This window comes from Colias eurytheme, chromosome 18 (genome assembly GCF_061535395.1).
Source record: "Colias eurytheme isolate Ceu_HAF_F1 chromosome 18, ilColEury1 Martin Lab GWU primary, whole genome shotgun sequence".
NCBI lineage: Eukaryota > Metazoa > Arthropoda > Insecta > Lepidoptera > Pieridae > Colias > Colias eurytheme.
In genome coordinates, this window is record NC_142997.1 from 4,886,425 (window position 1) to 4,908,277 (window position 21,853).

The window sequence follows — 21,853 nt, forward strand, 5'->3', positions numbered from 1 at the left end:
TGCATCGGCTACCAAAATAAGCTGGTTTATTATGCACGTACGAGTAATTTCTGAAACGATGAGGACTTATGGCTGAATAAAGCTTAAAAGCCGACATTAATAAGTAGATTTACAACGCCGTAAATTTATTGTTTAATGAGATTGTCTGTTTGGGATCTTTATCAGTCCAAATAGGTCAGTTTCAATCTCATAAAAAATTCAGGAAATATTTATATCGATGATTTTTTCTTTTAATAAGTATGAATTTACTTTAATAAATTTATAATTTGTTAATTGAAATAATAAGATCCTCATAATGATATTTATTAATATAGAGACTTACGATTAAATAATTGAGTGTAATTAATTTTATTAATACCAATTTTGTACAATAAAAAGTACCTAATAAACTTCATTAGGAATATAAATGTTCGCCGCTAATACCCATCAATAAAGGTACACATTATAACAATATTCGATTTTATTACAAACGATTAATAGAAGCTCCCAAACAAATTATACTGAAATGAAAATTTTACGACGTTATAAACACACCTGATTACCAAGTTCCCTTTGTGAGGGCCGTTTCTTTACTAACAAAAGATCCTCGCAAATTACCTCTTGGTACAGGCCGCTTAATGGGTTTCAATGGAGTTGCATATATGGAATGTAGGCTTTTAAAATTCTTTGTTCTTAAGAAATTTACTTCCCCATCTCTTTGCGTCTTTCGTTTTGAATAGGGTAATTCTTTTGAAAGACCTGGCGCAGCTTGCCATTTCGCTGGCTATTTATCGTTCTGAGATATTCATAACCGTAATTAGAAATACGTTTAATTAATATACGAATATAATATTGCAATTTAAATATTTTTTTATAAATGATATTTAAAAAACTAATTTAAAACTTAACTGTTTTTGATAGCCATCAAATAAATATCTAGTTAAATGATAAATTAACGAAAAACCCGATTTGATAGCTAAGAAACATTTTTATCTATTCAAATCTAATTTCCTTTCAAATTCGGGCTGTCTCCCGCAGATTTCGTCTGCGTCATCGTTCCCAGGATCGTGGCGTTGTCTGAATAAGCCCGGAATCCCGAACGACAGTTCATAATTAAAATGTCTACGGGATGTTACCCACGATTCATCCATAATGACTAAATTGATTCCACTTCGCCACCTTGGAAAATTTTCATTTCGAACTTTTCCTAATTTTATTTATTGTGTCGCTTCGTTCAAAGGAGAATGGGCATTTTACTATGGAAGTTGGGCCTGAACCCTTGAGTTGGACCAATACACATGAGATATTGTTTTTATAATAGATCATAACACATACATAACGAGAAAAATATATATAAAAAAATAATCAACCGGGTTTTTGTACAGTCACATCAAGTTTTATTTCTTAGTGTATAATATTTTTTGCATTAAGTAACTGTTATAAGACAATGACAATATCTTTATGTTACTCCAATTCACTTTCACTTACAAATACGTATTAATCTTAAGCCTTCTAATAACCGAAATACACTAATATTATGTTTTGTAACAGGTACCTATACCTTGTTTATTATAATTCAACGTAGTTAGACGTTTTTTGTGGTTAAACTCAGTCACTCCAGTAACATTTAGATTTATATTTACTTCATTCGAATTAAAAACACCGTTATTGTGCGCAAAATAATAGCCAAATAAATAAAACTTTTTGCCTTGACTGTACAAGAACCCGGTTGATTTATTTTTTTATTTTATTTTTTTCGTAAGGTATGTGTAATGATCTATCACAAAAACAATATTTCGTGTGTATTGGTCTTAGCCCAAGTTTCAGGCCCAATTTGCCCATTCTCCTTTGTTTTTGCAATTAGGGAGCGTTTTTTGAATTGCCGCGGAATGGTTATGACAGGGAATATTACTTGACCTTGATGAATAACGTCGATGTTTGGAATTAATGATTGGACTTAGTGGGATGCATTTAATTTTGCAAACAATATTTTTGAATATAAAATAAAAAAAATACTGATACGCTATAGCCATAAAAAGGAGCAGGTTTCCGTATACCTCAGTGGTAAAACAGCATCATAGTGAACATTAAATAGGAACTCACTTTAAACCTACTTCTAAACATTCGTTATTATACATATAAATCACTTACCAATAACAGTCAATCGAATTTGGAAGTTCCTAGTAGGCGAGTTCTTGAAATCCACTCGACATCTATACACTCCTTCATCATCCAACTGCACAGAACTAAGAGTGAGGGACACAGGCCGCGTCACGGTAGCGAAGTAGGCTCGCGGACCGAACGCAGCCGGGTCTGACCATTGCAACGCTTTGTTGAACGATCTCCCTCGAACGTCGAAACTGTTGACAAAATATTCATGTCAAAAGTCAATATGTATTTTATTTTTAAGTGCTAAAAAAATATTTGTTGTTAGATGTTGGACGTGTTTGTAAGTTTAATCTAGGTAAGTCAACTGCCATACCCGTCGAATGAGTACAAACTTTGTTAAATATAATCAGAAGCCAGAAGGGGTATATGAAATGCAGCGATCACACATTGGAACCGTTTAATTGCAACCATTTAAGTATATTTTATCTGTTATTCCTAGAAAAAATATAAAGAAAATAACGCTTTCTCAAGAAAGGTGCGTAAACGGTCAGATAATGCGTGATCAATTTATTTTCAGACAGACACAAATACCTGTCCAATTCTAGGATAAAATAAGGAGACTGGGAAGTTTTTCAATTTCCGGACAGTGTACGTTTTCTCATTTTTCCAACCTTTACCTAATTTATACAGAAATGGGCTTTGCGAGATTATTTTTAGGTAAAAACAATAAAGATGACGCTTTTTATGGAGGCATTATCCTTGTAAAATGTGACATCATGTCTTAACCGAAAAATAAGGTTTTTCTTTCGCTACCATATTTGTTTGCAATATAATGTAGGTAATATAAAAAAATGTGTTCTTATAATAATAAAAACGAATGTGTTACATCGTTGTTCGTTCATTTTTGCTTATTATTAACGATTTAATGCATAAAATGACAACAAAAAGCCAACTACTAAATACTATAATAATTTTTGCATAGACAATACTATATATTATGTCTATAATATACTATAATATAATATAATATTATGTCTCTGAATTATAATTCAGAGCAAAAAATAATACTGCTGCGCCTTTGAAATGCAGCACAATTAAAATTCAGTTCCATAATTTAATAAGTAGATTATTTACAATGCAGACTGCATTATTAGCAATATAAACATCGTTAACATAATTTTCGTTCCGAAACAATAAAATCCATAACAAGAAGGTATATTTCATGAATATAATATACGTAGGTATAAGTGTATTGGCAACGAATCAAAAATTAGATAGAAGGGATAATATATTTGCAACTTTTAAATTATTTCATACTAAATGTTTCGTATATACATGAAAATTATTCTGACGCGATTTTTAAAACCAAACGCATATCCATAACAATAGATTTCATCCCAGTTTCATATAATGGGTGGTCGATAATGTTTTCACGATATAACTTACGCAACCACTAACTTACCTTTAAAATTTTTGGCGCTTTATTTTATAAAATTCATAAAATTTTATATCAATGTGATGTATGAATGAATGTATTGAATCAATAATATACGATTTTAAACATACTACAAAAAACATATTAATTGTAAGTATTTATTTTCTTAAGTCGTCGGCGTCGTAATCCACGTCGTATAATATTGTATTAGTAGGATAAAATACATTATTTTTCCTGAAGACACGATGTAATAATCCTAATAGGAAGTCATTATATTCGTGTAGGTATAAAGGACGGTATACACTTTTTTCCCTGCAGAATCTTATTTAAACGGTCCACATTTTCTCCACAAGATTAGAATTTAACAGGACAATGGGTAATGGATTTCCTAAGAGCTTTCAGGGGCTAATTCTTTGTTTACGATTGAGTGACGCTGCCCGTTCAGTCAGGGACAAAGGTGCTCTAATAAAGGATGGAAGTCCGTTCAAATCAAGTGTAATTTCATTGTAAAACATCTTAAGTGTGTTTCCTTGTTATTTTCTAAATGCTAATTGGATCGACTCTATTCGGCTTCCCTTCATCCACTTAAGGTGTTCGAACGGTTCATTAGCCCCGTCTTAATATTATTAATTAAATGTGTATTCAACATTCGCAATCGAGTTTCCTTAAAAATCGCGAAGTTTGTTATTCAATTATATTGAAGCACCCATACAATTTATATACAAAAGAATCAATTGGCAAATTTGAACAAACTATCGTTTTACCATCGAAAGGCTTCTCAGTAGGTAATCTGAGACAAGAATTGAAATGTTTGAAATTATATAGGTCCTAACACCCACACACGTTTAAAAACCTTTCTCTTTAAAACATCATAATATCAGTATTAAGTATATTATAAAATAATCACTAATATTTCAAAATACCTGTATATCGGTTTCCCGCCACTCTTCCGAAACCATAGCACCATGTAGACTCTGTCCTCGTTGCCATCAGGTGTGACGTCACACGGCAGAGAAGCAGTCCGACCAAGCACTGCGTCCACATCCACTGTTGATACTGTAAGAGTAAAATATATGAGTGTCGAGAATCAACTAGCGAAGTGAAATGTTAGTAGGTACCTACGGCAAAACTACCAAAGTGATACTTCGAACAACTTCGAACAAAAAACATTTGCCATGGACATAAAATACAGTATCAAATAAATATGAATTCGTATGAATGGGGCTTCTTTTTCTTTAAGTCAGTACTCGTTTTAAATCAAAACATGCAGCGCAACAACAACTTATTTTTACCACTATATGTAACCTAACATAAGTGCAAAAAACAAAAGAAAATTCTTTGGTTTTTTTTTAATTAAACTGATTATATTAATTATAAGTAGAAGTAATTTTTTAACACGAACGTCTATTTTTTTTTAAATAATACTAACTTTGATTACCCATCATTTAACTTTTTGCCAACATTACTCACTCACTTCTATATAACGTGTAGAATTAAATATTATTAATAGCACGCCGTCCTCGTTTCTTCGCTTAATCATTGGTGTGACGCATCATTAAATTAATAACCAATTTTAATTTAACAACGCTTTATTTAAATACACAAAAAACTTTAATTTAATTTGACATATCTTTATTCATTTCCCGCGCACCGCACATTTTTTTTTTATTGACCACAGACTATAGACAATTTTCATGACATTCTACAGATTATAATTCAAATAAATTACATTGTAATAATTAAACTTTTTTAATTTGATTAAAATATTATCTAAATATAAGAATAATTTTTAAATGTCATACAATTTAACAAATATATGTGCATTGTTTTGATGTTTTCTGTGTAATAGGTAATACCAAGAAGCCAAGAAGCTTATATCTAATACACTGGAGATTGCACTATGACCATTAACTTGTAACAAGAAAATATGACGTTGAATGACGCCTGTATGTTTTATTATCCCTTTCACACCAACTTGCCAAGTTAGGTGTGAAAGGGATAAAAAACATACAGGCGTCATTCAACGTCATATTTTCTTGTTATAAGCATGGACGTATAAAAAAAGACGGACGCCGTATTACGAACAAACAACGTGAAGCCACCATAGTAAGCTAGCGATCGCGTAAAGACAATAAACACGCACACACTCTCACCATAGTAAGCTAGTCGGCCGCCATTACGTCGTGAACTACCAACTGATTAACTGCGTCACTGTTTCACAAAAAATATTTAAAATGCCGTCTTGCGTGGTTAAATGGTGTCGCAACAGTTCAATTTTAAATAACAAAACACAAGGGATTACATTCCACAGGGAAGCAAGTTATTTCTTTTATGTTTTAATGACAAAATTATTACGGCAAAATTTATAGAAAAAAATACAGCCGCCATTGTCATCAACACAGCTGTTGCCATGGCAACATGGCACACACGCATGGATGTTTCGCCGCCATTACTAGGCTTCACTCAATATTTAGGCGATATACCGTCCGTCTTTTTTTATACGTCCATGGTTATAAGTTAATGTTCATACTGAAATCTCCAGTGTATTAGATATAAGCTTCTTGGGTAATACGATAGGTAATATGATGTTACATACTTCTCAATTTCGGCAATAATTCATTTTAAATAAATTGTATTTGACATGGAACCTACATAGACAGAAATTGTTTGCTTTATTTATTAAAGATTCCTCTTTGTCATTTCTATTCATTATACGATTAGGGACACGATACTGAAGCCAGTTCATTTACATTTAAAATTAATTCATAAAGGGAGAACCGGGATGAAATTTATTACGCCCTAGATAAAAAATAACTTAAAGCATAAGACACTTTTCTACGGTTTATAATAAAATAAGGAAGGAAAAAAGTAAAGAAAGGAATCCCCCGTGTAATACATTTATTCATTACAAAAGTAATTTAATGAAACGAAGACGGTAGCGGGTGATTCGAAATTGTGGTTCTGTATGTTAAACGTTGACAGATTAAATAAAAACGGGCGAATTTTTTTTTATCTTGCTACCTACAAATATTAATCACATTCATAATATGTAAATGGTACATCTTAGATACACTTTTTTGATTGATTTTACGTTGTAAATTACCTATTTATGTTTTTGTTCTGAGTTTTGAATAATTTAATAACAGAGTGTTTCAAAATGGATACCTCGGATCTTCGTCAAAATATAGGTTTATTAGGTGCCAATCAATAGGTTTGTAACCACACTCGCGGTAAGTATTCGTTAATTCTTAATAATATAATATAATATCTTGCATACAGATAGTAATTACTAAGCTACTACTGTTACAAAATAAAATAATGAATGATTTAAACATTCACGTTTAAAAGCAAAGCGGAATTCTAAAAAAATATAACGAAGTAAAACCACTGACTAAACTGGCTCCCGTTTAGTGCCAACATTTATCTCGGCTCAGTTAATTGGACTTCTCTGTTTGCTCTATACATAATTTATAAATGTTATCTGTGAAACGAATTAATATTTTATTAATTGCTCTTAAAAGCGCTTCAACGGAAGGAGATAGATGTACCTACCTACATTTTGGATGCGTAGGTAAATAAAGCGAATGAACAGCTATGTTTATTTATATCCATTGTAACCTAGTTTTAGTATGATTACCATTTTCAATAATATACGATGTATGAGTAAAAATGTAATTTGAAATTTTTAAATTTCAATAACAGTCATGACTCATGAAGTTTGAAGAGAACGGAACACTGTTCGTTTTGCGCCTGATCTCTCCCGGTCATATCGACGGTCGACCTATGGATTTGTTCAAATATAGGAAACACAGTAATTGTTCATTATAATATTATTTGTGCTGTGTGCATAAGCTTTCTAGAGAAGTTCGGTCAGGAGGAACATATTTTAACTTCGCTCCGTCATTATGACCTTAGCCGGATATTAAATATCGTTAAGATAAAAACCAGCACAAATACTTATATCTAAACTCTTAATAACCGTTCAAAGCTGTGCCGATACATCGTGTCAAAACAAGAAACGTAGATATCAAAATTTAGAACACCGCAAGGCGCAAAGTATGTAAAGCATGTACAACTTCAAAAAGACTAAACGAAACAGCAAAACTCAATCCCCAGCACAAAGCCTTAACATCAGTATTCAGTTATATGCTGTATGAATTCTATTGTGACGTGCTCATTTCCATCTCTGCCGAATGCATAACAAGTTCGATTGACAACATCCAATCACATTAGTTACTTTCAGAGCCGTCATCGTTGATTTTATACATCTTGTTATAATGAATACAGGTCAATGATTTGCGTAATTAAATCTACCTTTCAATGGCAGCATTCTTTTCCTGTTTTTATTTAATTTGGTTTTATTATTACTTCCATTTTTCAATTTCGTTCCAATTATAATTTTGAGGTTATTTATCGCAAATTTCACCATAAATTTGCAAATAACTCGTTCCCGAACTCTATAGCGAATACGCTGGTTTTTAATTAAAATAATTATGTGATCAAAACCGTCGGTTAATATAATTAACGAATTGTGTTTGTATACAGAATACAAACAGCGAGTTTATATTATATTACTCTATGGTTAATATTACCATTGAGTGAGCTTTAGGGTATAACGTCTTTTATATTCCTTTGAAAATGTATTCAGTAAATTGAGCCTCCATATTCCTTAATTTATACTCAAAATCACGGAAACGAGGCATGCATTATGATAATTTTTGACCTTATCCATTCAGCTGGAGCGCTTACCTAATGTGACCTAGTTAATGAATATAGGTGAATTTTTATTTAGAAAAAGCTGGACTTGATGGATGATGACTCATTTTGTATAGAAAAAAATCTTCCAATCTATACTAATATTATAAAGCTGAAGATTTTGTTTGTTTGTTTGAACACGCTAATCTCGGGAACTACTGGTCCGATTTGAAAAATTCTTTCGGTGTTAGATAGCCCATTTGTTGAGGAAGGTTATAGGCTATATATCATCACTCTACAACCAACAGGGGTGGAGCCACGGGGGTGAAACCGCGCGGAGCAGCTAGTTCAGTTATAAAAGATCCTCTTAAGAGTTCAGTATGTTCCTCATAAATGAGTTAATTATCATAATCGTAATCTCAATTATGTATGGCAAATTCCTATAGGTAAGGTACCTTTTACCCAAACCTAGTCTACCTATATTAAACTTTTCTTGGTTTTGAACATGCAAAAATACTTTTAGATACAAACTACTAATACAAAATATAAATTATTGTTAGAGTAATCAACGGTTATATGGCACAGGTGACTAACTACTAAACCACGTTTTACAAAATGTTAATTCAAAACTCAACAGAGACCGTTAAGAAGCCGCGTGTCAAAAATTCCAATAAATGATGGATTATAGTTAATTGGTGCTATGACACCGAAAATCGTGATTGATTTATAATTAGATTTAATTTTGATCATTAGAGGGCTTCTCGGTGTCAATCATAAGCATCATAGAGTATTTTCTGTAAGGTGATATTAATATTAAAATATCTATTGATTAATGCATTGTTTAAAAAATATTATCTTGTAGCAATTAACGTTACCTATATTTCATTTATTTCAAATCTAACCCCTCGTTTTCACCAAAGTATAATACATGTATTTTACAAATTTGATGCAATGTTTTCGTTTCTCATAGACATATGTAAAACATGTTGTATACAAAATTTGATACATGTAGGATAACTTATATGAAACTTGTTGGTTGAAAACTTCTAGTTGCCTGATCTAAGTTGCCTACATGTTTATGATCTCTTGTTTTTGTTGTAGCAATACTTGTAGAATTCGAGACAAATTCAGTCGTACCTACTTTGATAATTTCTAAAAAAAAACTTGTGATATGTATGTATGTTGAAAACTTTATCCAACAAACATGGATAAAGTTTAAAACTTGTTTGTTACTAGTATTATACAGAAATTGCAATAAAATAAACAATACTTATCTAAACCACGACTGTGTTTTGTAGGTGAGAACGCTATCAATGGATCAGATAAGTTCTACCATGTCACAGACTTCAGTGTAAACGCAAATGTGTTTTATACTTGTATAAATACTTGTTGGCTACAAAGTGTGAACGAAAGAATGTTTGAGACAGTCTCAATACATGTGTAAAATAAATAATTATGTTTTGAAAAGTATTCTACAAGTTTTGTATCAAACTAGTATTTAACTTGTTTCTTGGTGAAAACGAGGGGTAAGAATAATCAAGGTCAATAAACTGAAAATTAATAACTTTTATGAAGACAATTGGAAGGAAAAATAGACTGCTGAACAAGCCTAATAAAAAAATATACATTTGTAGAATTTTCTGTCCTAAAATACTGGTGTTTTTTTTACGTCGCGTTGGTGGTTTAGAGATCGCAATTTATATATTATACTAGCGGCCCGACCCGGCTTCGCCCGTGGTACATATTTACGTTTTCTCTACATAAGAACCATCCTAGTACTTCAAGGAATATAATAAAAAAAGAATTATCGAAATCGGTTCAGCCGTTCTCAAGTTATGCGCTTATCAACACATTTTGGGATTCATTTTTATATTATAGACTAGCGGTCCGCCCCGGCTTCGCCCGTGGTACATGTTTACGTTTTCTCTACATAAAAACCATCCTCGTACTTCAAAGAATATAATAAAAAAGAATTATCGAAATCGGTTCAGCCGTTCTCATTTTTATATTAGTCTAAGATCCCGCTATACAACGACCTTCACCGAGATGCTTATTTAATGAGACGTATTTTTTATGTTATTAAATATGCCAATAAATATATCCTATATGGGTTGCCTAACAAATTTCAGTCCAGAGTATTTTTAATTAATAATTTAATTTTTTTTTTTTAAACATTGCACCGGTGTGATTATTAAATAAATTTGATACCAATCGAAAGTTTGAAGCCCATAGAATATGCAAACGTTAGGTTGCCTATTTTTTTCCGGTCACAACCACGGGTTGCCAGGTGTAAACAGGTAAATCTATAGGTACTAGCATTTTGCTACGGTCTGATTATTGAATCAAACTTAGATAAAATGAAAGATTATTTCATAAGGAACACGGTGGTATAGGGTTGCCTGTGAAAAATCAGTCCCGAATTACGGTTGTCGAATTTTAAATAATAAAATATCGCACGACATTACATTCCTGTGCTACAGTTGCTGAGGATGAAACGAGTAAAGCCGGGTATCCACTTAGGTTCGCCGTGGATTGCGAACACTGTGTGCTCCGCGAACGTGAACGTGTACAGTGTACACACTTAGGCTGCAACATCAGTGCTCCTGTCGGAGCGCTAAATTCCGCGCTCCGGACACGACAGACGGTCGGTGCAAACATGCCGCCTCCAGAATAATTAGTAGGAAGTGCAGCTTATATTTTGATACATTATATTGTGATGGAATACAAACAATCTCCTCAATTTTGGCAAGGTAATATGAATAAGGGAAGAAGAAATAATGAAATAATGCATATATTAATTATTAATCATTTCATCGGACCACTCCATGTTCGCGAACTTAACAAACACACGCTCGCGTCCACGAACAAACTGCGCTCCCCTTTGAGTTCGCGCAAAAAACCGCTTCCGAAGCGCTCCGCCGTGCTCCGATCGTGCTCCAGTCGCGCTCCGCGATCACGACGTATCCATTATGTTTGGTTTGCGGAGCAGGCGCGTTCGCAAACCACGGCGAACCTAAGTGGATACCCGGCTTAATGTCGTGCGAATAGATTGTCTAATCTAAAAATGAACGCCCCTCCACTGTGTTTACGCTCACATTCAAAGTACGTGTATAGACGCAATACACACAAATTGGTCTGCCTCATTGGTCGTTCAGTCCTCCAGTCCCGTCCATGCCCGAACGACAGGACCAGTTGGCCAACTAGTGCATAAATGACGCGATGCACGACAGAACGGACGTGTCATTCCGTACATAGCGCGCTCTCCCCGCCATACAATGCTAGGCACCTGAACTGATCGCCCGATTAGTTGACAAATCAGTGCGCGAGTGTCAAAGTTTGCAGTAGAATCGACGCGCGCACACATATAAAGTGGTTCAATAATTATTTGTCCTCACACATTGAAACAATTAAGTTTAGTGGAGGGGCGTTCATTTTTAGATTAGACAATCTCTACACGAATACATCTGCCCACTGTTTCGAAGAAATCGTTTGTGCGTACTATTTAAACACTAGACAATGGACATGGGAATTGATTTTAAGCCTCACATTGCTTTGTTATAAGTTATAATAATTATCTATTATAATACACCACTTTGGTCAAGTGCGAGCATGTCATTCTTGGACATACCAGATTCCACACGATCTTTTTCTTCACTGGATTAAATTAAAATAGTTAATTAATATGAGATATAAATTAATAGCTTTGTTCAATAAAATTCATACTAGTTCTATAAGAATGGAAGATAGATTCGAATCCCTTGAATATTGTGCTATTTGCGTACCTTTTACTTCCACAATCTCAAGGAAGTTCAAGGAAAAAATTGTACGATTCGAGCGTGCATTTACGATATCAAATTCACCCTTATGTGCACTATATACGTACTTCGACTGCGTATAAGAGCAAGTATAAATAAAAATTGCATTTCTATTGAATGTTGCAATTGTATCCAGAATATCGCTGCATTGGGACATCATTGCGCTCAGACACTCAGATATTCAATTTGTATACGAAAATGTTGCCTAGATAACGATGCAATTGTGTTTTTGCTTTAATATTTGCTATCTCGTTTTATTTCAGTGTTATGGTAAATTATGCAAAAGATTAAAAACAAAAATTAAACGTACGAAGTGAAGTAATATAATGAAATTACGGGTTACTTGGAAACTCTCTCATCTCGGAATATTTAAGATATTTGGCATCTGCTTGATGTTGTTTACTTGTACACCCACCAGCATAACTTTCTTAATAAACAATAATTATACATGTTAGCGTCGTCAAAATATATTAATTGAATCTTGTAGACCCCGCTGTTTGTTTAGTTTTAACCTTGGACTGTCTTATTAAATATACAAAAATAGTATAGCATTATCTATTTTTATTTTTTGAAAATATTTAATATAAATAATAATATTTTAATATATTAATAATAGATATTATTACACGATCTCCTACAGAAATAAAAGAATTTGATATTTTTGAACCAAGTATGATAAAATATTGTATCTATTTTATGTGATGTTCCATCGCTTGCGAGTAATATTGATTTATAAACTACTAGCTTTCCGCCCGCGGCTTCGCCCGCGTTTTCAAAGAAAAACCCGTTCCCGTAGGATTTCCGGGATAAAACCTACCCTATGTTCTTTCTCAGGTATCAAAATATCTCTATACCAAATTTCATTCAAATTGGTTCAGTAGTTAAGGCGTGATTGAGTAACAGACAGACCGACAGTTACTTTCGCATTTATAATATTAGTATGGATAGCCAACCGTACATATTGTACAACTCATATTTAATCACACGTTACAAAAAGTTAAAATTCAACCGGCGTTTACGTACGCGACCATTAGTAAACGAATCAAAACTGAAATTACGGAGGTGTCTCGAACGAAAAGCTAGTTATTACGTAGCTATAAAAAGCTCGCATACATAGTGAAGTTGCCGCATCGAGTAGGTTGCTTTAAACGAGTACGATCACGCGAACCGTTTGATTCACGTCCGAAAAACTGAGCGGAATAGTCCAAGAGAATGTTGCGGAAAATTGTATTGAATTTCAGTATTATAGGTGGAAAGGTTACTTTTGAAATAACGCAATATAATAGGTATATTCAGTACATGTATTATACCCAGATATTCAATATGAAGCAAATAATGAATATTCGTCCTTGTTATTGTTACTTCATTAAGGATGTTACAGAAAAGTCAGCCACAATTAAAAAATTTAATATAAAATAATTTCATTTTATATTTTATTGCAGTTGATTGGAAAGAATGTTCCAATATTATGTAATCGCCTTCAGCCTTAATGAGACACTTAACCCTATTAATATACATTGTATTATGCGATATCTTGTAAATATTTTTAATTTATGTCAAGTTTCTACAGCTTATTGCATATTGCGTCTGAGACTCGATCCCTGACCCCATTACAATGTTGTTGTGAACACCCTCTGGATACCAACTTGTGCGTTTATTGTTGTCTTTGTTAAAAAGTTCAACAGGAAATCTCGTTCCATTGCTAGTCTTCTGAGCAGATTGCGTTCAGCTTTTAATCATTGCTTTATACTTCAAGATAATGTACTTCCTATTCAATATTAAGACTTACGACTACCTCGATTTTACTATGTGTTTCTTATCACATGGGTTATATTTTTTCATCGAGTAGGCATTAGTCAGATGTTTGATAAAACACTTAAGAGTGTAAAATACTTCTTTTCAGTTAAAGCAGTCGCAAACCTTAATTAAAATTATACTTAGTACCGTGTAAGTTAATTATATTACTTACATAAGTACAGAGGTCATTAGAGAAATTAATTTTAATTTTATTTCTATCTTCTTACGTGAGATTATAAACGTCAGTCTGGATAAAACAGTTTGAGAAGGGATGTATTTTCACTATTTTAAGTTGCCCTTTCCACTCGTTGCCTTTCTGATACCGAAAAGTTAATAAACTGTCTATTTGTTCGTATATTAAAGTTATAAGGCGTGTTTTATCCTACTCGTTTTTAGGATACACTTCAACCGCGTTATTTAATAGATATTCGATAGACCAATTTCAACTTAAAGCTATAAAAGGATACATTTAACTGTCGCTGAATAAAATATTGCTCTTTTAATATTATCAGATGTGACTAACAGTACATAAATAAACAAAATGTAGGTACATCATAGTTCGAATTAAAGGACAAAACTTCGCTAACAATCAATCGAGCAGCTTGTGCCTACCAATATAATGTTTAGTAGTCTCAGCAATATTTGTGTAACCATATTAAGATTCGAAACCGATCTGCGAATCATGATATTGTATTCAGTTCCCAGTCGCTATCCAACATAGCTTTGTAATCACGTCTAATAATTATTGTTTAAATAATTAATGTAAAACACTTTATATATTATACATAATATCTTCAATTGCCTTCAACCACCAACAAAATAGGCAAAAGCTCTTGCACTCTATAGTTTTGGTTACTCCACCACACCCTCCCACCAAACTGCCGGTCATAACTTGCGAGACTGTTCTAAAAGTAATCCATCTTCGCTTTTCGATAATATATTACCAAATTTGAGACGCTACAATATACTGCATGTATATTTAAAAAGGTTTTTGTTGATGGTTTTGTTTTTCTTTTTTCTATGTTTGATTTCTGATGAATATTTATTCATTCTTCATAAGATAATTTACATTAATTGAATTAGCCGGCTACCTTAATTGTTTCATCTTAAAAATGTATGCTTGAATCAACATTACATTTTATGTTTTGTACAAAATGTTTATGACCTATCGATTACAAGTTTTCATTTCACCCCGTTCAATTATTTTTGATAGATATCATAAAATCCGCCTTTGTTCCCACGTTGAAAAATTGAAGCGATTTTAAACCTTTTTTGGTATCAAAGCTTGCATGTTCAATCATAACGTGGAACAGACGCCGACCAAAATAGATTATTCAATTCGAATCCATCTCACGTGAAGCCTCGAAATCGGTCAGAGAGTCAGCGAGGGAGCGCTCCCAGAGGCGAAGGCACGTGACTCGACTAGCCATCGGCCTTTATTATATCATCAGCTATTCTATAACGCAGTTTTAAGCATCGCTCATAATTGCTGGCTTCGGAAAGAGTTGAATACGGTAAACATGTAATTTCCACGAAACGTGCTTTACAAGTTTGTATCAAAAATTAAAATAATTGACTGAAAATAGGGTGAAACGTGAAAAGAGAATACAGAATAACAAGCGCCAAACATAAATGTTGTATACATATTTGTCTAGTAATTCAATTATTTTCCTTGCTATTAAATGAAAATAGTAATTCCTAGTACTAAAAGGTCAATTTTTTTGAGACACAATATTCTTCTTCATGCAATAATCTGTGGTATATTTCACTGTAAATCGTTATTATATTAGAAAATAAGAAAGAAATGCATTAAAACTATAAGATAAAGTGTAAATAAAGGAAAGTCTCTAAGTACTTTTCCGAGAAACATTCTTTTCGCGTGTTTCAAGTTAATTCATAGCGCCGTATTTTTCACTTATATAACAAGAACTAATGAAGCGAAATTAGCTCACAAGTACAAATTATTATGTAATGGATTTTATAAATATGTTATAATTTGTAACAATATTAAATATTATAATTGTATAAAGTTTCACAATTTCAGGATAATACGCAGCTTTCTTTAGCTTATTACTCAATTAAAATGAAAAATTGAATGTTAAAAAAATGCAGCCAAATAATAATAAAGAATTAAAGCAAAAAAAAGAACAAAAATAAACCATGGCTTCTTTGTTTTCAAACCAGTTAGATAAAGATAAGATTTGGTAGTCATTTTCATTCATTAGTCTTTAAAAAGCGGCATCAAAGCAATTTGTATTTGAAGGATTGCTTAGTAAAATTTACGTGATTTAATTACAAGTAAATAACAACATCTCTAAAACCATTTTAGCATTAGAAAATTATTTACGAAGAGACCGATTTTATAAATAATATTATTATTTCTACCTGTTATGCAAAATAACAGGTAGAAATAATAACCAATAACCAATTGAAAAGGGCTTGAACTATGATAAAATATAAATAAAATAAAAATAAATTCAAACATAATTTTAATTTACGCCGTTTGGAAAGGTTATGTTTACATTAACCAGATGTGGAGAATGTTTACGAAATCTATTTGTTGAATATTTTGATTGGAATTTTACTGAATACTTTTCACAGCTGAAACATAAAATACACAAGCATCTACGATTAGACGTGTTTGTGTATTTTGTAATTTATATTCATAGCAGAGTGACAATGATTACGTACAGCTACTTTTAAAAGTTTTATATAATAATAAATCCATATTTCACTTGACCATGGTTTCACGCGTGAATCGATTTTGCTTATTTTTTTTTTTGTATTTGTTATTGTCACAAAGACGTTTTCACATAAAAAAATTGCAAGTAAATTGCGAGCCGAAAGCTATGCGTCATATTGTTTTTAGATTTTTTATTTGCTAAAATCAAACTAGGTTCCAAAAGAAAATCAGTTGGTTCAAAATATATTGTGTACATAAACTATTAGAATAAAGCGACTTCTCTCTGTATTACAAAATGAATCCCTTGCACCGAGCTTAAACAGAATTGAACCTTAGCGTGACTCAAGAGTTTATTCATATGCGATATAAAAATACACCTTCCACTTAACTGGCGAGTTTTATTGAAGTATATAGCTATTCGATATATGAATGTTTTCCCTTTTAGTGATATTCAGCTGGTTTATTTCTTTTATTACTTACATTATGATACTTTATCGCTTTCGCTGTGCATTATGGAAAAATGGCTTACGGCACGCAGTAAATAATAATATAGAGCTGATGTATTTTTTTAATGTTTGAATGCGTTCTATGATAAGTTAAAAAAAATAAACAACGAAATATATTTGTTTAATTTTAATAATATTTGAATTCTTATCCGAAATCAATTTTTATTGAATGAAAATCTTCTCAACCAGTTATAAATTAAACAATGATTTTTTTGCATTTCTCTTATGGACTGCAGTTGCCACATAGACCGGCATAGGTGTACATGCATGTGCAGGTTGCAAGATTTGTGCTTACGTCATTAAACATATGAATTAATGGCAGTCTGCTGCTTGCTGCATGCAATAAGCGTAGTAAACGAAGCATAAAGAATATGTGCCCACATTCTACACTGGGCTACATAAGATGTAGCGGAGCGTCGTAGAGGTTCTAAAGGCATGATTCAGAAATGTTATATTGCTACGACACTAGACCTATGAGAATTTTTTGTCCTAAAATACGATGCGTACACATTTTGAACTCCAAAATTATGGAAGGGCCCGGTCTGTGCAAATCATTGTAGATACAAACGGTATTATGAAATAGGAGAACGTATAGCTGTGATCCAATTCTAATCATTTTCAGAGAAGTGTTAATACAATACGACGATGTGGCTAACACACAACGATATACTTAAAAGAACTCTAACACTAGATCTTTCATAAAATTATGTGTCAGCTTAAGAGCAGACACTTTTGTTTCGTAGCATATACATATAAGATTGTAGTAGGTATCTAATGAGAAAAAAATGGTATGTTGTTTTTACATTAAATGTACAAGATATTTTCCAACACGAGAAAAGTAACACATTCAAAATATCAAATAATAAGCAAATTATACGTTAGAATAAATATTGGCTTACGGAATTCGTACGCCTAGTTTAATGTCATTACACCTAGCTTGTTAAGAGCTGACAAACTTACGTGAAGGTACGGTTCGTTAGTGATGTGACGCGAATCGCTGCCTCACTAGCGTATCGATTTACCGAACTACTCCCGCATAAATCGTCTCAAACGTAAGTGAAACGAAAATTAAGGCATTTCAGTGCTGATGAAATCTACATTCACTTAAACATCACACAAATTATTATCGACAGCGCGTTCCGAAATAATTATAATAGTTCGTTTCAATTTATTCCACGCAACGCAAAACATTAACCCAAAATTAAATTCGAAACCGCAACACGTGCTAATGGTAAATTATAAAGGAGACAAGCGCCGTAACCTCATAAAGCGAGAAAACCCACATCAAAATTGAAACTCAAAAGCGATTCGCTTAATTAAGGGCAGTATAACGAATTGAGCATAAAATAATGAATTCATAAAAGCGTGCGAAAGCGTGCGTGACCGAAGTATGATTTAGCAACATGTTGAACCCATGTCTGTCACACGTAGGTGTCGCGCGATCCACGCCCTCTGTCGTCTGCCCTTAACAAATTGCGACTTAATCTCTTCATGCCTGTTTAACATGGATTACTAGATTATAAGGATAAATAAATTACGAGCTTTTTGTGTAATGGAATTTAAGTATATTTAATTTGCATATTGTAGAGTCATGTGGTTCCTCGTACTCTTTACTCACATACCAACTCACATCAACGTGTTTTATATTTTATAGTGTTTAGAATTTAAAGTTAATGATTTATTTTTTATGTTTTACTAAGGTGACAGAAGGGTAACTACTGTTACCCTTCTGTAACTTATTTATAGTTCATTTCATTAAGATAAACCTGAAAAAAAAAATACCTACGTTCAATTATTTTAGTTTTTTAGAAAGTCAAATAAATCAAAATAAATTATACAAGTGTTTAGAGAATAAAAACGTGACCTACAAATGTTTATTTGTTTTTATTATCATAATTATTGTTTTGACGAAAAACAGTTTTATTAAAATGTATGCCGGGTGTTCTAACGTCCTTGTAATACCAGCTTCCCTTGCAAAAATTAGATTACGCGGAAATTCTAACACAATTATATATATTTAATTAAAACCTTACAAATTTTTGACAGTTGTTAATTGTGCTCAGTGTAGAACCTTCGAAACGTTGTATAGCGAAATTATTTAATTTCTCTTGTCATTTACGCGTACAAACGGACGGCTGTATGTAGCAACCGAAATTTTGTCGACAACTGTACTTAATTAATCCTTACTTTGAGAACGAGGTTCATTTTAATTATAATCACAACATCAGAATAGTTACAACGGTCTGTACCCAAACTATATGTTCTCTAATTAATTTGGGAGCTCTATACTGCAAATAGATTGCACAAAATGTAAATTTATATCACCTCTGAACTAAAATGTTTCGTGTGAATTTTAATAACCATAGTTTTAAAATAGAATCGCGTTTAAAATTATGTCATGTTATAATGAATGAAAAGTTTCATAATTATTGGTAGAGATGGTAAAAATCTTTGGATTTTCAACTACTTAATGACGGTATGTGTAGGTGTTCATAAATATTATTAGGATTTAAATCACGTGATGCTTTATAATAATATTTTTAATAAGGGGATAAATTTACTTAAAAATCAGCCAGGATATTATGCTTCTATAACGTAGGTACGTACCTGCAATAAATTTCGATTTTTTAAGCACTTTTAAGAAAGAAAATTTAAAAGTTGCTCGATTAACTCTCAACAGTATACCTACATTAACATTATAATTTTTCATTAAATCTATTAGAAAATGACTCATTAAGGTCCCGTGTGACACAGGTCCAATTGGGACGTTAACCTGCGCTTGTACAAGTCAAATCAGAAAACCACAAATGGCTCGCAAAGTTTCCGGTCCCGAACCAATTAACCCCGGGGAGAAACTCTAGTTATTAAACAAAATTAACTTCATAATATTCCATTCATAAGCCGAATATGCGATTTAATTTGGGACCGTGCGATTGAGTCCAACGGTAAATTTCAGCGCTGCATTTCTAATCCACTATCAATTACAAAGTTTTTATAATATTATATTCTATGTTAGTTACACTATTAAGTTGTAATCTATGAATGTACGAAAGAGTATATTGACGTTACTAACGAAATATTTTAATTTCAGTTGTTCATTTGCACTTCGTGTTTATAAAACATATAATAAAACATTTATAGTATAATTTCAAATCAAACAATCGCAATTTTCGATACATAATCATAATGTTCAGAACACTAAAAGATTTTTCATTCAATAGTCTTAAATAATAGGCCACTTTGAAACACTAAAAATAAGTTTGATAGTTATTATAATATTTCACTTGTTATACGAGTCCAACTCATTTTTAGATGATTTTTCTAATTAAAGAAAATCAAAAGCTGTTAATAGCATGTAACACAATTTGTACTTTTCGGATTTAAAACCGATCTGCTGAAACTTTCTTTTCCATAGTTAAGTTCATCCATTTTATTAAGCATAGGTACTTATCTTCGCCAAGTTCAGAATGAATTACTTATTCATTATTGATTAGCTTTTTCTTTTAACATTAAATAATACATACTTAATTGAGGTCGTATCAAATGCTAATAAATGCTAATAATTCCAAGATTACTCCATTAAGTGGATGTTAATACTTTGATTTTTGTGATTTTCAATAATGTGTAATAATTCTGTATGAGTAACATATAAAACAAATATTGTGACAGTTAAATATTTAAGCTCAAATAAACCGTCCACCAAAAAAAAACTGTCACGAACAAAATGAACACAACAGAAAATGACAAACATATTAAATAACATAAGAACAAACGACCGAAACTGTGACAATAAAGCGCAAACTAAATAAACGAAATAAAACAAAAACTCCCAGTATCGCACTGGTTAAACAAACATAAGTAATTACGATGTCATTAAGGTTAATTTTTAATTTAACAAAGCGAGTTAAGCGCTTGTATTTCGTAATTGGATTTTTACTCCTATTGTATTAACAAGTTTGCCTGTATTCATGTCATGTTCGCACGGTTACTATGAAAGATAATTTGTAGTACCTAAGTTTTGAAACATTTGACGGAATTATTTTAAGAAATGTAGTGAACATTAAACAATTAGCCTTTTCTTTTCGGCTAATGTTTTAAGCTATTGCATAGCTTCTATCGCGGGCCTTGAGCGCGGGGACCGAATCCAGAAATTCCGTAACGAAAAAACCTCACGCTCCCCACTCCGACGGGAACGGCGGAGGTGTGGCTTGAAGGAATGCTATATGTAATAGCTTTACCGCGGCAGTCCCCGAATGCCACACGTCTTTTATTTTTTATTTTTTTGTAAGTAGCTTTCTGTAAAGATGCTATTTTATATAACTTGTTGTCCCAGCAAACGTTGAGTATAAAAAAAGATGTTGACCGATTCTCAAACCTACCCGCTATGCACACAAAATATCATGAAAATCAATGCAGCCGTTTTGAAGTAGTATGAAGGTAAGAAAAACGAATTTTTTTTTCTTCTTTATAGTATGGTAACTAACAATGAATTACGTTACGTTATTGTTAAGAAATTACAATTAAATTTAAAAAAGAGTTATTACTACAAGACTGCGTACGAAGATTGTTTACTTAAAAGCAAAACACGAAATACTTCACTTCTAAAATTAATATATTCCAATTAAAACAGTTGTTTTTGAAATTAACTTTAAATTACATTTTTCGTTACGAACAACAGTTTATTATTTTTAATCATAGGCGTGTTGAACATATTTCATGCATACGATTAAAATTTCATAATTAATCTTTCACTCCACTACAAACTTCATTTTTAGTTAATTTTCCATTTTGTTTTCTTTATTGTTTTACATCGATGTTAATGATCGGTGTTGCG

The 21,853-nt window shown here is 32.2% G+C and overlaps 1 protein-coding gene across 1 annotated transcript in view; it reads right to left on the reverse strand.

Moving 5' to 3' along the window:
- LOC149900604 (neural cell adhesion molecule 1-like) overlaps positions 1-21,853 on the reverse strand; it is an 89,313-nt gene that overhangs the window by 22,420 nt on the left and 45,040 nt on the right. Inside the window, exons 2-3 of the mRNA XM_090112606.1 lie at positions 4,447-4,579; positions 2,131-2,339 (exon numbers count right to left, since the gene is read on the reverse strand). Of these exons, the coding sequence (XP_089968732.1) occupies positions 2,131-2,339; positions 4,447-4,579 (342 nt within the window). The remainder of the gene's footprint in view (positions 1-2,130; positions 2,340-4,446; positions 4,580-21,853) is intronic.